General features: G+C 33.0%; 2 protein-coding genes and 1 pseudogene across 3 annotated transcripts; all 3 read right to left on the bottom strand.

Moving 5' to 3' along the window:
• Nucleotides 1-2,516: 2,516 nt before the first annotated feature.
• LOC143548640 (chloroplast envelope quinone oxidoreductase homolog pseudogene) lies at nucleotides 2,517-6,890 on the bottom strand (annotated as a pseudogene). The gene is made up of 3 exons (XR_013137993.1): nucleotides 6,887-6,890; nucleotides 3,347-3,429; nucleotides 2,517-3,218 (listed from the first exon to the last, which is right to left on the bottom strand). The product of XR_013137993.1 is annotated as a chloroplast envelope quinone oxidoreductase homolog pseudogene (transcript).
• A 773-nt stretch (nucleotides 6,891-7,663) lies between these two features.
• LOC143548647 (chloroplast envelope quinone oxidoreductase homolog) lies at nucleotides 7,664-10,714 on the bottom strand. Its single transcript, XM_077039753.1, has 4 exons — nucleotides 10,639-10,714; nucleotides 9,550-9,691; nucleotides 8,716-8,798; nucleotides 7,664-8,506 (listed from the first exon to the last, which is right to left on the bottom strand). The coding sequence occupies exons 1-4, from the start codon at nucleotides 10,702-10,704 to the stop codon at nucleotides 7,811-7,813; spliced, it is 987 nt and encodes a 328-aa protein (XP_076895868.1). The 5' UTR covers nucleotides 10,705-10,714; the 3' UTR covers nucleotides 7,664-7,810.
• Nucleotides 10,715-14,256: 3,542 nt separating this feature from the next.
• LOC143548646 (chloroplast envelope quinone oxidoreductase homolog) lies at nucleotides 14,257-16,425 on the bottom strand. The gene is made up of 4 exons (XM_077039752.1): nucleotides 16,354-16,425; nucleotides 15,430-15,571; nucleotides 15,125-15,207; nucleotides 14,257-14,996 (listed from the first exon to the last, which is right to left on the bottom strand). The coding sequence occupies exons 1-4, from the start codon at nucleotides 16,417-16,419 to the stop codon at nucleotides 14,295-14,297; spliced, it is 993 nt and encodes a 330-aa protein (XP_076895867.1). The 5' UTR covers nucleotides 16,420-16,425; the 3' UTR covers nucleotides 14,257-14,294.
• Between the last annotated feature and the right edge of the window lie 1,085 nt (nucleotides 16,426-17,510).

The raw sequence follows: 17,510 nt of genomic DNA, 5'->3' as shown, positions 1-17,510 counted from the left end.
GTTTTCGAATTAACATAAATTAATTTATAAATACTAAGTTATATTTACAAAGTTTTTATCCACATAAAATTTCTAACTTTATTAGCAAAACCCTTTCTTCATACTATGAAATCCTAACAACCGGTATTAATATTTATTTTTTTGAATATGTTATTTATTTAGGCTATAAATTTGTCTTTAATTGGTTTTTTTATTGACTTATGAATTTGTCTTTAATTAATTTTCTTTGAAATAAAAAATAATTAAATAACGTTAAAAACATAATATATGAAAATAAAATTGAAAATAATTGTGGTTAAGCCTCTTTGCCAAATAAGTGAATTGTAGGTGATGAGAAAGACAGTCAACGTGTTATTGTAATCGAGCCTTTTGCCCTTTTCTAAGTTAGTTGTTGTAATAACAATATCAAGCATATGGCCCATCATTCAAGTCAGGTTCATGCATCCGATTGTTCTTCTATATTAAACAAGAGAAGACAAATTTTTTTATTTTATTTTTACTTTTTTTATGATGTACAATTTTATTTGTGCGAATGTGCGACACGTGAAATGATTCATACATTTTTAATAAGTTTAAATAATAGTTACGTAGTTACTAGTTAATGTACGGTGACCACTAACTTTACTACCCAAGTTAATTGTTAATTATTGGGAGTTTGGGACCACAATTCATCTATTGTTTATTTATTTTTATTTTTTTGAGATACATATAGGTGTTGAGCTTTTTAAACTTTTTTATTTGATATTTTAAAAATAAAATCATCTTTGAAAAACTTTATTTTAAAGGGATTTTGCCAAACATCTTTATAAACAAAATTTAAAAGTTCACACAAGCACCCCCTATACTTAAAAGAAAAAATAAATAAATAAAACCTTAGAGAACTCGTATGACTCCGTCTGTGTGTAACGGATTCAAATATTGTCTTTTCTTTTATTTAATTTTTAGTTAAAACCACTACACCGTTGTTAACATTTGAGTTTGTTAAAGTCTTACTTTCTACATTTACACCACAACACATGGTCCTGAAGCTATTATTATATATAAATTGGGAGTATTGTTATTCACTGGGTATTAAATTATTTAACCATGTTCATCGGATAGTATAAGAAGATAGCAAAAATGAATATGCAATTTATCTGAAAACATTGTATAAATCGACCATAGTCCATTTGCATTATCGGTGAAATCCCTCGACTGAATAACTCCATCAGTGGCAACTAAGTTATTACTAGTAGCCCATTTGTTGCTCATAGGAATGGCAATGGACCAGGTCCACCGGTAATGGTAATCCCATGCCCATACCGGCATACCCGTTTGTAAAACCGTGTTTCATACCTGACCCATTATCCGTCAGGTATCGGGTGTACCCATTAGTTTATTAAAAGAAATTTTGTTAGAATTTTCAAGTATATTTTTTTTACCATTATCATTCTTTTATACCTTTTATTCATATAACAACTATAAAATATGAACACTGCACAGATATAAACATTACAATAAATAAATAATATCATCATAATTTTTATGTTATATATATATACTTCACAACCTAAGATATATATAAAGTATCAATAACAATATATCACATAAGGAAAAAAATATTTATTTTTATCTATGAACCTATTAAAAGGAAGCATTTGTAGACAAGGGTTAAAGAGAAATTAAAATTAAAAATAAAAAATCATTCGGGTATATGTTTTGGGTGAACGGGTATGCGGTTTCGTGTAATCAGGTCAGGTATCATCTAATCCCACACTCGGCCTCAACCAGCAAAAAATTTAAATCTCAATCCCGTACCCGGTCCATACCCATCAGGTTTCGGGTATGTCCGTCCAAATATGTCGGTTTTCGAGTATACCCATCTGACTTGTGCATTTTTGCTATCCCTAACTGCTCACGGAAGTTATTACTAATTATTAGTTATAGCTAATGCATTTGCTATCAATGGACCAATTTATCACATCTCAAGAGTGACCTATTACGAATGATTACCACTTAGAACCAATAAGACTATTATTCAGCTTTCCCGTAAATTTTCGTCAATTATACAAATTCGAAATAACTTCTAGTTAAAGAGACGCAACTAGGGGCATTGTCCCAAAGAGTCCTTACCGAGGTGTTATGTGTGAAATAAGATTTAAAGTAAGCTTGTATTTCATACCTTCTAACTCATATCAATATTTATTTTATTCTCTTTTAGTCTAAAGTAAATCCAATTATAGTATTAAAATCATCACCACCTAATATTAGAATAAAAATAAACACAAGACTATTATTGAGATAGAATACACTAAAAATAGTTAATACACATGATTTCTTTGTTTAATTTTTTACTACAACTTCTATAAACCAAGACCCAAGCCTTGACATAAATACTTATACTTTCACAATTCACAATTCACAATTCACAATTCACAATTGTACATAGGTAAAACACAAAAGACACTAAAACACTATGAAACTTAAGTTTTCACCATATTCTGTAAAAGAGACTAAACACACATAAGATAAATCTCTTATGTCAAACACTCCACAACCACCTTCCCAGTAGCATGACCCTCGATACTCTTGGCCCATCCCTCTTCAACTCGGCTCAACGGGTATGTCGAGTCGATAACACTTTTAAGCTTCCCTTCTTTCACCAAATTCACAAGCAACTCCATCTCTTCTGCCTTAGGTGCCGCAATTAACGGCACGATTTGCTTCTTCGAGAACTTAACTTTATTAACCGCATAGTTCCAAAACGTACCACCACTCGGCGTCAAATCAACCACTTTGCCGGTTGAAGTCAAGCTAGCCTTAAAAGTTGACCACGAAATCCCAACCGTGCAATGTATCACTAGATCATACTTCTGGCCCGATGGGCTTTTGAGGCTAACCCCTTCCGGGGTCTTGTAGTCTAGAACCTCATCGGCCCCTAAGCTGTTAACAAACTCAATGTTGCGGGCACCACATGTTGCGGTAACATGGGTGTTTCCTAGCTTTGCGAGTTGGACCGCATAGTGACCAACCCCGCCTGAACCATTGGTTACTAGGACATTTGTCAGTGGTCCGGTTTTGTCTAGCTTCAGCCCGCCAGTTACAGTGATGGCATAAAGAGCGGTGCAGCCTGCGATAACTAGACTTGCAGCGTCTGCAGCTGAGACTTCGGGTGGTCTTTGAACCGTTGAGGTCTCTTTAGCCACCACATACTCGGCTAGTCCTCCACCCCGACCCCCCTATTATCCAATTAAGAAAGTAAATCACATTAAGCAGGTTAGAAAGTTTAGTAATTTATTAGTGTGACTATAATTCCAATATTATAATTAGCAATAAATAGAATCAAAGTTATAAAAATGAAACTTACAAGGGAAGTAACAACTTTGTCACCAACTTTAAATTTCTCAACTCCAGATCCAACCTCAACCACCTCTCCCGCCACATCTGAAACTACACCGAAACATAGATAAAAAATAATTATAAGAATCAAGACAATTATAAGAAGAATTTGTATTTTACTTTACGAGTTAGTCTAAATATTACATATATAAGTTTTCTTAGGATGTTATTGCGTTACTTAAAAAATGTATTTTATGTTATTATAGTTTTTATATCATTTAAGTAAATAACACATATGTCCCCCAAACTATTAAATGATGTTACTAATTCACATAAATAGTTATTATATGTAAAATGACTTAAATACCATTAGCCTTAAAAGAAAATGTCAACAAAGTTACATTTTTAAAACGTTAGTGGTGGGATTGTCAAAATATTACGTTTTTAAATTGAAAGGGTTAAATTAGCCAAATCACAGTAGCCAAGTATTTTGTTAAAATTTTGATGAATGAAAGTAGTTATTTAGTTTCATTTTTATCTTTTCAAGTTATTTCAATATATTAACAGGTTATATAATCTCAATAACAATTCAACTTATGGCGAAAAGCAGAAGAAAGAAAGTGGATTTGACAAAAGGTTAAATTCATAGCTACTTTTGACCTAATTCATTTATTATTATCATTTTTTTAATAGCATTTAGAGACATCTCGATAAGCCCATGCATCATCACATTTTACATCTCACACTATCACAACACATGCTCTTAAATATAAAATGTGACCATTTAGCATAACGGACAAGGTATAAAGTTATGAAGGCCTACATATAAGTCAGACGTGAGACAAAACTGATTATACAACTTGTTTTGATTATTTTTATTTTTACTGCGATTAGATTTCTATGCTACAGTTTGACAGCTACCTTCTTCGTAGCATGCTCATCGGTGTTGTTTGCATATCCGTCTTTAGCCTTACTCAAAAGGCAGATAATATTCACTATGCAATCAATCTCTTCAATTTTTGGGATCACGAGTAAAGGTCATAGTTACTTTCCCGATTGGGTTTATCCTAGGCAATATATCGTAATTAAGGATTCGGTCATCAAAGAGACCTTTAGGTGACAAGACTTTGACGTGAGATTAAGTGTTTGGTACGTAGGGTAATTTGAGAATGGAGAACAGGATGTATTCTTTATGTCAATAAATTAAGACGTATTTGGTTAAAGTTGCTGGACGCATTATTGCCTCTTATTCAAATGCCTTATATTTATAGTTTTAGTTGGAACATTAATGTAGCAGTACTACGTCAATTTGACTTAGTCATGTAACAAGAACTAATCAAACCGTTGTCCTTTCTATAGGGTGTGGATGTGTCGTGTACTATTTAATATTTACTGTATAACGCAATGCCTTTTTGTACTTGATCTGGACTAGCATTGCTGAATGATACAATATATATTGTTCGAACTATCATCAGACCACAATTGTTGGTCCATAAGGCTAGGTGAGTTAAGCTCGTGTTAATGTAGGTTTATACTTAATATGATCATATTAAGTTCGATTTATCCAGATTTTACTATGTATATTCTTGTAATATCATAAACAGATAATGACAAGTACAATCAACAAGTGATACAACCTGTATGAAAGTGTTTCGTTTCGTACGACCTGTTTATCTAGGATTGTTAGTGACAAAGTGATATGGGTCTATTCATACGAGCTATATCAACATTTACCTTTTTAATTATATATTCAATAAAACTATAAATTTTTAACGGATTTAAACAAACTGTAACTTTTGTGATTTAATTTTTAAAATTATTATTTTTTTATTAAAACTAGCTTTTATTTATTTTTTTAATAACTATAATCTATTTAATCAGTTTTTCAATATTAACTACTTTTACTATAACTACTTCAATATTAAAAGAAAACAAGTATATTTTCTATGCATCAAGTTATACAATGTACTAGCTTGAATACTCTCATAATCCGATAATTCGATAATCACGCTAATACTCATTAACAATCTCATCATTCGGATAAATGATACCAATATTTAATTTAATGTCTCTTAGGAGTGTGATGAGTGATAAAACTTGTACCAACTAGAGCATACATAAATAGTGGCTCTAGTTTGAAGGAACCATTCACAAACAACAACTCGAGTGATATGAGACAACCTCAGAAGCACATCCTAATGGTATCTTTAGATGACATGCTAAGCAGTGGCGGATCTTGAATGCAATATATAGGCGGGCAAGAATAATAATTTAGATGAGTCAGACTCAATACATATAATTTTCTTCTTTTTTAACCTTTTTAGAAAAAACACACTACATAACGAAAAAACTGGGTGGGTCATAGCCCAGCCTGGCCCACACAACGATCTACCCATGATATTAAGATAAGTTGAGATAACAGATGAAAAACTCTATAAAATGTATTGATAATGTATAGTATATAGTAGATTTTGACGGAGTCTTGTATTGTATCAAATAATTTGGCACAAATAAGGAGAAAGCTTATCTTGTAGTATGGGTCGTATTACACCAATACGAACCATGTGAAAGAAAAAAAAACATGAGTATGAATCTTGAATAGTCAGTTTTATTATGGTCGTACGAACCGTATTCAGCAATATAGCACGTATCAATTTACAATGAATCTGATCTCTTGTGATATCACTAAAATAATATCAGTCACTTAAATTCAAACCTACCTTTCACCTAATCTTTTTTCGAATTTTTTAAGATAATGGCACATCATTAAAGCTCGAAATAATTATAGTATGAAAGGTCTCTTCTTGATTTGATGTTTTGAATAGTTAAAAGAGAAGAAAGGGAATATAAGAAGTGTTGGTGTTCTTTTTAGAACATTCAAAATTGTGAATGGTTAAATAACTATAGAGATTGGATAGTAAAAAGCTCCAAATATTCATGAAATAATACCTGTGGGTTATCTAGAACTTCCTCAGAAGTCATCCGCGGGTCATCTTCAGCACCCACATAGAAAAAAGAAGACACGCACTACAGAAATGCAAGTTCAAGTAATTACCCTAAGGAGTAAAAGACTACCCGCATATGCGGAAGCCTCCCAAATGTGGAACAAAGAAAGGCTGACGTCAGTATAGCAGTTGTAACCAACTTCCTCTAGAAAATTGATTCAAATACTTTCTGAAAGGGACACTCCGCTTTTCGTAAAGAGCACGTGACAAGTGGCCAATCAGAGAAGGAAAACTGGATAGCTTGTTATAACCATTCACATGGCTAGCTGTCACTTCCTATCAAATAATTCCACGTGTCCAGTCAGTTAGAAAGAGAACATTCAAGAAAAGGACAGCTACACCAATAATATTACCTAAACCCCCGGTTATAAATGCTCAACCCATCTTCATGAGGTTTTCATTCAGACTTCACATATTACATCAATCACTTTAGTACACTCTCTATAAGAATTGTACTTATTATCACGTTGGATGGTGGTTACGGGAAGACCCCCACAGGGTTGTTCTGTTTTGCAGGCCATCGTCGTCGAACTGTTTGATTTACACTTATGTTTACCTATTACCCATTCTATAATCCATACCCGATGGAATCATCGATCTAACCTATTCGGGTTTAACTCCGTACTTCTTCAATAACAATTTCAATTCATTTATAAATTTATTCGTTTTCATTTTACGTAATTGGTTTATTTTAGTGATATCACAAAAGATATACCGAGCATCTCCGTTGTTTGTTTGCGGTGCTTTTGAGTAGAAAGTTTGATGTGAAAGAGAAAAGAGAGTCGGTTAGAACGCCCTCAAAATGAATTTATATAGGCAAAGAGAAAAATGAGAGAATGTTTCAGGTTGTGAGTGGTTGATTCTGGTTTGGTAAGTCGTTAAGTGTACGTGTATTTTAGTCTTCCTATTTGACAAACCCTAACTCGATTTCTACACAACTTAAAAAGTATGTTGAATTGACCTATCTTGTGTTAGTATTTGCTTACAGCATAAAAAAAAGAAAAATCAATGGACATGGATCTGTCTGATTTAAAGGTAAACTTAATAAAACCTAATATACATTCAATTTAATAAAAAAAAACCAAGTAAAAACATGATTTATATGTATATAACTATATATAGACATATAGTGCATAATAGACATAATCACTTTAATATACAGATTATCAACATTTTATCATTAAAACTGTTTATACTCTTTTAAACTTTTATTTGCATATTTATTATAGTTGTCTTGTACAAAATAATGTAACCTTAGATATTCACTTGGTTAAATATGTCACAATGATTAAAGAACAGACATCCCATATGCAAATAATTTCCCATCACCCTTTGTACCTTTCTTTTTCTGATCAGTCTATTTCAAACAGTTTATATATTTGGACAACTTTTATAAACTAAATTCCTTCAACAATACACCAATAAGAAAACAACCCGAATTATAAAATCGACATCAAGATAACGTTGTTCGGTCTTATTAACATATCTCACGGCTCGATGACCACCTTCCCGGTAGCATGGCCCGCAATGCTCTTGGCCCAACCCTCTTCTGCCTGACTTAGCGGGTACCTCGAGTCGATAACGGTTTTCAATTTCCCTTCTTTAACCAATTTCAAAAGATAATCAATCTGTTCAGCTTTTGGAGTCACTAGTAACGGGTAAATTTGCTTTTTCGAAAACGTTAATTTATTAACCGCGTAAGTCCAAAACGTATTACCACTCGGGGTTATATCAACTACCTTCCCGGTTGGGCTCAGGTTGGGCTCGAAGGTTGACCATGGGATACCAGTGGTGCAGTTGAGCACGATGTCGTATTTCTGGCCTGATGGGCTTTTGACAGCAGCTCCATCAGGTGTCTTGTAGTCAAGAACCTCGTCAGCTCTTAAACCTTCAACGAATTTGATGTTGCGGGCCCCACATGTTGCGGTTACATGGGTGTTACCTAGCTTTGCCAGCTGGACTGCGTAGTGGCCCACGCCGCCTGAGGCGGCAGTTATTAGGATGTTGGTTCGTGCTTCGGTTTTTTCAAGTTTTAGACCGCAGGTTGTGGTAAGGGAGTGGAGAGCAGTGCAGCCTGCAATAACAAGACTCGCACCCTCTGCAGCTGATACTTCGGCTGGTCTTTGAACCGTTGAGCTTTCTTTAGCCACAGCATACTCGGCAAACCCTCCTCCCGCAGCCCCCTGTCACCCAAGCAAACGGGTTCATGCATACAACTTTCTAAATTGTTTTGTTATGTACTTATGTTATTTTGCGTGGTCATGTTTAATGCGTTACATGATTAAACTTCCTTTGAATGACTAACCGTAGATGCGCCCACCCGACACCAAATAAACCCGACCCGCCCAGTTTGACACATCTAATAAGAACCATTAAGAAAGATGAAACTCACAAGACTTGAAACAATTTTGTCGCCAACTTTAAAATTCGTTACTTCAGGTCCAACTTCCACAACTTCTCCTGCCACGTCACCAACTGATGCAAACAACAATGATATTACTATTTATTGATTTATTAAGTAAATACAAAAAAAAGATGCACACGGAATTCATTAATCTCTGTAAACAAGCGGAGTTTGAGCAAAGGTAAGCTCGCTCGTTTGGCACCTTTAAGTTAAGCAAAAAAATATAATGTTCATAAGTTATAATTCAATACCATTTATAAATAAGCCCACTGAATATGGACCATGAGCCACCCTTACTCTAACTAATATTGTTTTTTTACTTAAAATTCTCCATTTTAATTGAAACAAGTTGGCTAGACTTGAGCTCAAAATTTCAGCTCAGTAAGATAAACGAGTTGAGCCAACCTGGCTCGTTTAACTTCGAGCCCAAGTTGGTTCAGCTCGACTCGTTCACTCTCCTACTTGAAGTAGACTAAGAGTAGATTACACAAATGGTCCCTATGTTTTATAGTTAGTTATGGATTTAGTCCTTATTTGAAATTGAATGTACAAAGATTATCACTAATTTTGAAATGGATGAACATTTATAAGACTTAATAGTTATTTGAAATTATCGGTTTACCCTTACACATACATATACAGGATTGTCGTTCTATACAGAACCAATTTTAAGTAGAGCACCACGAGAACTACCATTTGTGTAATTTACTCAAAATTTTTTGCAAATAAATGAAGAAAACAACACCAACAAGTATAAAACAACAAATAGAAAACTATAGGCTAAATGATGAATGCCTTCAAAGTATCAGCAATCAAACTAACCTGGTATAAAAGGAAACTTTTTGGGTAAAATAGGGCGTACAAAGCCGTTCTGAATCTTCCAGTCAATTGGATTTATGCTTGCTGCTTCTATTTTAACCAGAATCTCATCATTTCCAGGAATAGGGATAGGGATTTCAACATGCTGCAAAACATATAAATAACGCTATCAGAATCTGGTACATCATGTATTCATGCATGATTCTAAAAAAAGTAGTCCAAAAAAATAACAAATTTAATTAACTGAATAGGCCTGTAAACAAACAGACGAACATGAACGGGGGCATGTTCGTGTTCGTTCTTTTAACTTTAACCGAACACGGACATATAATCGAACAAATTTTTTTTTGTTCATGTTAGTTCATTAATAAAACGGGCATGTTTGTGTTTGCTTGTTTAAAACCTAAAGGAACAGTTTGTGAACATAAACGAACACAAGCGAACATAACAAACAAAGTTAAATGAACACTAGTAAGCATAACTGGCCAAACATAATTACATAAACGAACAGAACAGAACATATGTTAGCATTAATGAACACAACTGAACAAGTCTAATGCATCGCAAGTCATCCAAAATTACATCAAAATTAGTGGTTTAAATTTACATGACTCGTATAAAATATCCATCAACATTACTACTAGTTTAAACGAGCCCCTTTTATGTTTATGTTTATATCTATATAAATATAACTAATTGTGTATTTACTAAAATTTAAACGAGCAAACAAAACTGAGCGTAAATAAACGAACGTTCACGAACATAAACAAACTTTCGCGGGATAGTGGTCACGAACAATCATGAACGTTCGGTTCGTTTACAGGCCTATAACTGAATGATGTTTCCATTTCCAAATTGATGTGAATTTTAAAGGTACTAATGACAAATCTATAGTAGTTTAATTACAAATACCTCCTTTTAAGTGTTAATTTTTGTTCTTTTTTTCATTATATTGGATCAAACCTAAATACTGTATAACCTAAAGCAATCGATAAAATGAAACTAAAACTTGCCTAATAATAATAATGATAACAGTTAAATAGCAAAATAATTTGCACACATGAAATAAAATGATAACGAGTATTGAATCACCTTTAAACCGGCTGGGCCTCCGCCGTAACGAGTGTACCAAACCGCCTGCATCACTTTTCCGGCCATATTATTATTGTTATTATTAATCAGTCACCGATCCAAGCAGTCCGCCTCGAAATTAGTGGTACAAGTGAGTGAGAATGTGACAGCATTTATAATTCATTTTCTATGATTCCTAAGCAATTCTTTTTGGACTGTATGGTTCACGCATTTTGACTATTTCTTTTTCTTTTTTTTTATGTGTTACAACGACTAGGTTTTTGTATTATATGGGAATAATATACAATTTATGTGAGAATGACTAAAGACTGTCATGAAAATAACATTTTTAGTGTTTAGGCTATGTGTTATGGAACTTATCGTCAAGTAAGTAGGGTTGTAAACGAGCCGAGTTGATTCAAGCCATAATGTGCTTGAGCTCAAACTTAATCGAGCTGGCTCGAACTCAGCTCTTTTCCTTTATCGAGCTGAAATATCGAGCTTGAGCTCGGCTCGTTTAAAGCTCGAGCTCGTTGAGCCTGACTCCTTTAATTTTTTTAAATTTTTTATTTATTATTTTTTTTGTATATTTTACAAATTTTGATATATAAAAGACAAAAATTATAATTTTAACATACATTATATATAAAATTTATAAACTAGAGAATCTATTACTTTATATGTTTTATTTTAATTATTCTTTTATAAGATTTTAGATATCAAGTGATAATATATATATATATATATATATATATATATATAATTTTTACTTATTTATGACTTGGTATGCTATTATTATATATAGATATAAAAATTTATGGTTTAATCTAAACGAGCCAACGAATCGAGTTAAGACCGAGTTGACCGTGCCTCAAGCTCGGCTCATTTACAATCGAGCTTTTCCAAGCCGAGTTTTTTTTTCGAGCGAGCCATGGGCTTTTTGAACAACTCTATCGTCAAGTGACCATATAAGGTAGTGTTTGGTCACACTACTATCAATCATTCAATCCCTTCCACCATTATACAAAAGTGATCAAGACGTGAGGAAAAATACATGACTATGTCACATGGCTATGGAGCATTAGGATTTTAAATAGGAATAATTGGGGTAGACCGTTTAATTGAAGGTGTTTCTAATTGATAATATAATGAACCATCGCAAATTAAACTAGTGGTGTTTTCGAATTAACATAAATTAATTTATAAATACTAAGTTATATTTACAAAGTTTTTATCCACATAAAATTTCTAACTTTATTAGCAAAACCCTTTCTTCATACTATGAAATCCTAACAACCGGTATTAATATTTATTTTTTTGAATATGTTATTTATTTAGGCTATAAATTTGTCTTTAATTGGTTTTTTTATTGACTTATGAATTTGTCTTTAATTAATTTTCTTTGAAATAAAAAATAATTAAATAACGTTAAAAACATAATATATGAAAATAAAATTGAAAATAATTGTGGTTAAGCCTCTTTGCCAAATAAGTGAATTGTAGGTGATGAGAAAGACAGTCAACGTGTTATTGTAATCGAGCCTTTTGCCCTTTTCTAAGTTAGTTGTTGTAATAACAATATCAAGCATATGGCCCATCATTCAAGTCAGGTTCATGCATCCGATTGTTCTTCTATATTAAACAAGAGAAGACAAATTTTTTTATTTTATTTTTACTTTTTTTATGATGTACAATTTTATTTGTGCGAATGTGCGACACGTGAAATGATTCATACATTTTTAATAAGTTTAAATAATAGTTACGTAGTTACTAGTTAATGTACGGTGACCACTAACTTTACTACCCAAGTTAATTGTTAATTATTGGGAGTTTGGGACCACAATTCATCTATTGTTTATTTATTTTTATTTTTTTGAGATACATATAGGTGTTGAGCTTTTTAAACTTTTTTATTTGATATTTTAAAAATAAAATCATCTTTGAAAAACTTTATTTTAAAGGGATTTTGCCAAACATCTTTATAAACAAAATTTAAAAGTTCACACAAGCACCCCCTATACTTAAAAGAAAAAATAAATAAATAAAACCTTAGAGAACTCGTATGACTCCGTCTGTGTGTAACGGATTCAAATATTGTCTTTTCTTTTATTTAATTTTTAGTTAAAACCACTACACCGTTGTTAACATTTGAGTTTGTTAAAGTCTTACTTTCTACATTTACACCACAACACATGGTCCTGAAGCTATTATTATATATAAATTGGGAGTATTGTTATTCACTGGGTATTAAATTATTTAACCATGTTCATCGGATAGTATAAGAAGATAGCAAAAATGAATATGCAATTTATCTGAAAACATTGTATAAATCGACCATAGTCCATTTGCATTATCGGTGAAATCCCTCGACTGAATAACTCCATCAGTGGCAACTAAGTTATTACTAGTAGCCCATTTGTTGCTCATAGGAATGGCAATGGACCAGGTCCACCGGTAATGGTAATCCCATGCCCATACCGGCATACCCGTTTGTAAAACCGTGTTTCATACCTGACCCATTATCCGTCAGGTATCGGGTGTACCCATTAGTTTATTAAAAGAAATTTTGTTAGTATTTTCAAGTATATTTTTTTTACCATTATCATTCTTTTATACCTTTTATTCATATAACAACTATAAAATATGAACACTGCACAGATATAAACATTACAATAAATAAATAATATCATCATAATTTTTATGTTATATATATATACTTCACAACTTAAGATATATATAAAGTATCAATAACAATATATCACATAAGGAAAAAAATATTTATTTTTATCTATGAACCTATTAAAAGGAAGCATTTGTAGACAAGGGTTAAAGAGAAATTAAAATTAAAAATAAAAAATCATTCGGGTATATGTTTCGGGTGAACGGGTATGCGGTTTCGTGTAATTAGGTTAGGTATCATCTAATCCCACCCTCGGCCTCAACCAGCAAAAAATTTAAATCTCAATCCCGTACCCGGTCCATACCCATCAGGTTTCGGGTATGTCCGTCCAAATATGTCAGTTTTCGAGTATACCCATCTGACTTGTGCATTTTTGCTATCCCTAACTGCTCACGGAAGTTATTACTAATTATTAGTTATAGCTAATGCATTTGCTATCAATGGACCAATTTATCACATCTCAAGAGTGACCTATTACGAATGATTACCACTTACAACCAATAAGACTATTATTCAGCTTTCCGTAAATTTTCGTCAATTATACAAATTCGAAATAACTTCTAGTTAAAGAGACGCAACTAGGGGCATTGTCCCAAAGAGTCCTTACCGAGGTGTTATGTGTGAAATAAGATTTAAAGTAAGCTTGTATTTCATACCTTCTAACTCATATCAATATTTATTTTATTCTCTTTTAGTCTAAAGTAAATCCAATTATAATATTAAAATCATCACCACCTAATATTAGAATAAAAATAAACACAAGACTATTATTGAGATAGAATACACTAAAAATAGTTAATACACATGATTTCTTTGTTTAATTTTTTACTACAACTTCTATAAACCAAGACCCAAGCCTTGACATAAATACTTATACTTTCACAATTCACAATTCACAATTGTACATAGGTAAAACATAAAAGACACTAAAACACTATGAAACTTAAGTTTTCACCATATTCTGTAAAAGAGACTAAACACACATAAGATAAATCTCTTATGTCAAACACTCCACAACCACCTTCCCAGTAGCATGACCCTCGATACTCTTGGCCCATCCCTCTTCAACTCGGCTCAACGGGTATGTCGAGTCGATAACACTTTTAAGCTTCCCTTCTTTCACCAAATTCACAAGCAACTCCATCTCTTCTGCCTTAGGTGCCGCAATTAACGGCACAATTTGCTTCTTCGAGAACTTAACTTTATTAACCGCATAGTTCCAAAACGTACCACCACTCGGCGTCAAATCAACCACTTTGCCGGTTGAAGTCAAGCTAGCCTTAAAAGTTGACCACGAAATCCCAACCGTGCAATGTATCACTAGATCATACTTCTGGCCCGATGGGCTTTTGAGGCTAACCCCTTCCGGGGTCTTGTAGTCTAGAACCTCATCGGCCCCTAAGCTTTTAACAAACTCAATGTTGCGGGTACCACATGTTGCGGTAACATGGGTGTTTCCTAGCTTTGCGAGTTGGACCGCATAGTGACCAACCCCGCCTGAACCATTGGTTACTAGGACATTTGTCAGTGGTCCGGTTTTGTCTAGCTTCAGCCCGCCAGTTACAGTGATGGCATAAAGAGCGGTGCAGCCTGCGATAACTAGACTTGCAGCGTCTGCAGCTGAGACTTCGGGTGGTCTTTGAACCGTTGAGGTCTCTTTAGCCACCACATACTCGGCTAGTCCTCCACCCCGACCCCCCTATTATCCAATTAAGAAAGTAAATCACATTAAGCAGGTTAGAAAGTTTAGTAATTTATTAGTGTGACTATAATTCCAATATTATAATTAGCAATAAATAGAATCAAAGTTATAAAAATGAAACTTACAAGGGAAGTAACAACTTTGTCACCAACTTTAAATTTCTCAACTCCAGATCCAACCTCAACCACCTCTCCCGCCACATCTGAAACTACACCAACAAACGGACATGGTTATTTAAGGCTTGGTGCTCGGATATGTTGTTGTCTCATTTTCTAAGTCGTACACTTGTATGTCTGAGTTGAATACTTGTACCATCCAATATAACGTGCAATACACTATATTGTACATTTGTACGGTACAAGTGAAGTCAACCAGACAGGTGTACGACTGAAAATAAAATAACTAATCTTTACTCGGTTTTGAAACTAACCAGGTATATAGGGAAACTTTTTGGGGAAAACGGGTCGAGCGACTCCTTTTTGAATTTTCCAATCGATTGGATTAATGCTTGATGCTTCGATTTTAAGCAGAATTTCACCCTTTCTAGGAGTAGGAACAGGTATTTCAACATGCTGCAGAAGACATAGATTCAGCATCACTAACTAACAAATTCTTTGGAACAGGTATTACTAATAACATTAGCAATATTGACTATTCAGCTTAAGTGTCATTAAGTGGCATTGTCTATCTAACAAAACTACAGGCTAAACAACCTCGACTAAGCTAACGGCTCGTTTAAGTTATAGAGAGCTCGAGCTCGAGCTCGGCTTCATAAGTAATTTTTCAAGCTCGGTTCGTTTATTATTTACTAATTAACTTTTTTTAGTAATTTTATATACATAATAATATAATGTATATTATTTAGTTGTTTTTATCGTAATCGTATACATATTAATAACTAGCTTGAGACACTTGTACTACACGTACAGTTATTTAAAAGAACTATTTAACATATAATCAAAATACACTTTAACAATATAGTTATTTGTAAATACAAAGCCATAGTACAGTACAATTTACAACAAACTAAAAATAATCAATTAGTTGATTACCTGACATTATTTGTTGTTGTGTTTCTTTGAGACTACACGAGTTTTATAAGAAAACGTTAACGTATAAACAAAAAAAATCGTTCTATATAATGTCAATAGCACTGATCTTGTTAAAATTTAAAGATATAAGGAAACCAAAATCGTTAGGATTTTTTAACTTTACATGCATACTCTAAATATTTTATGTAAAAAAATTATAGACATAATAGTTAAGGGTCAAGCTCGTTTTAAGCTCGTATCGATTCAAGCTTTTTACGAGTTGATCTTGAGTGAATCGAAGTGAGGTTTGATTGTATTATTACCTTTAAACCGGCAGAGCCTCCACCGTAAGAATCGTACCACACCGCCTGCATTAGTTTTCCGGCCATATTCTTATTATTATGTTACGAGCACTTTCAGTCACAGGTTGTGTTATGAAATGTGTAGAAGGATGGATAATGTGTGAGATATGTGACAAGAGTTTATTGATTTATACACAAAAACAGAACTTTAGGTTGAAGTACATTAGTAGAATAGTCTTAGTATTCATATAAAGGCTCTCACCAGGATGGTTCCTTCAAGGGTATCATTTGAACACCAAGTTGCATGACGGGGCCATAATGAGGGATTGAGGGTGGTCATGGTGGATGCCTTACACCCAATAATTTATTTTTTAATTTCTTTTATTTTTTTTTATTTCCTCCATTATCGGTTAACTTCCGATTACCACCCACCGTCGTCAACATTCTCTTTCAAGCATCAACCACCGTCTTCACCTACATCAACCGCCTCTTTTACTTAATACAAATATTTTTGTTCATGTTGTTCGTTTAAAAAAATCAACATTATCGTTTTCGTTTGTTAAAAATCTAAAAAACCTACAAATTCAATTGAAAAAGTCCAAACGTTAAAAAAATAATGAACGTAACAAACTAATATATACATATTAAACCAAAACAAAATTACGTTAAAAAAATAAAACAAATCATTATAAAATATAAAGTAGCAAAACTATTAAAAACAAAAACCTAAATAAACTTCCGTGACACAGGACTTAAACTAGTGTATAATTGGAAATTGAGTTTTATTTGAAGAAGATCAATATAATATATTTTTATTTCTTATTTTGAAATTGAATTTTATTTGAAGAAGATCAATATAATCTTTTTATTTCTTATTTGGTTTCCTGGTTGAACTATGAATTTCACCTGTAAGTTGATTTAAGGCTTATTATTTAGTAGCTTTATTTGTAGTTTTATTATTGTAAAGAACATTTTTTAGGTTTACTGAACCATTTGATTCGTTGATAGCTTTCGTACACACATGATTAAATTTTATGAAATGTCTACGTTATCAGGTATATTGGAAATTTCAAACTCACGAAAAAATTAAAGGCGGTCTCAAAACCGTCCAAACCCTAATGAAGCGAGTGCTACCTGTCCAAATTATTTCGGGTTTCAGATATTTCCTTCGAGTTTGT

Source organism: Bidens hawaiensis, unplaced genomic scaffold (assembly GCF_021521415.1).
Source record: "Bidens hawaiensis isolate Kalapana, Puna unplaced genomic scaffold, B.hawaiensis_p1.1 tig00015206_1, whole genome shotgun sequence".
Classification (NCBI taxonomy): Eukaryota; Viridiplantae; Streptophyta; class Magnoliopsida; order Asterales; family Asteraceae; genus Bidens; species Bidens hawaiensis.
Note: the sequence above shows the minus strand (reverse complement) of the source record. Positions and strands in the feature narration are given on the sequence as shown.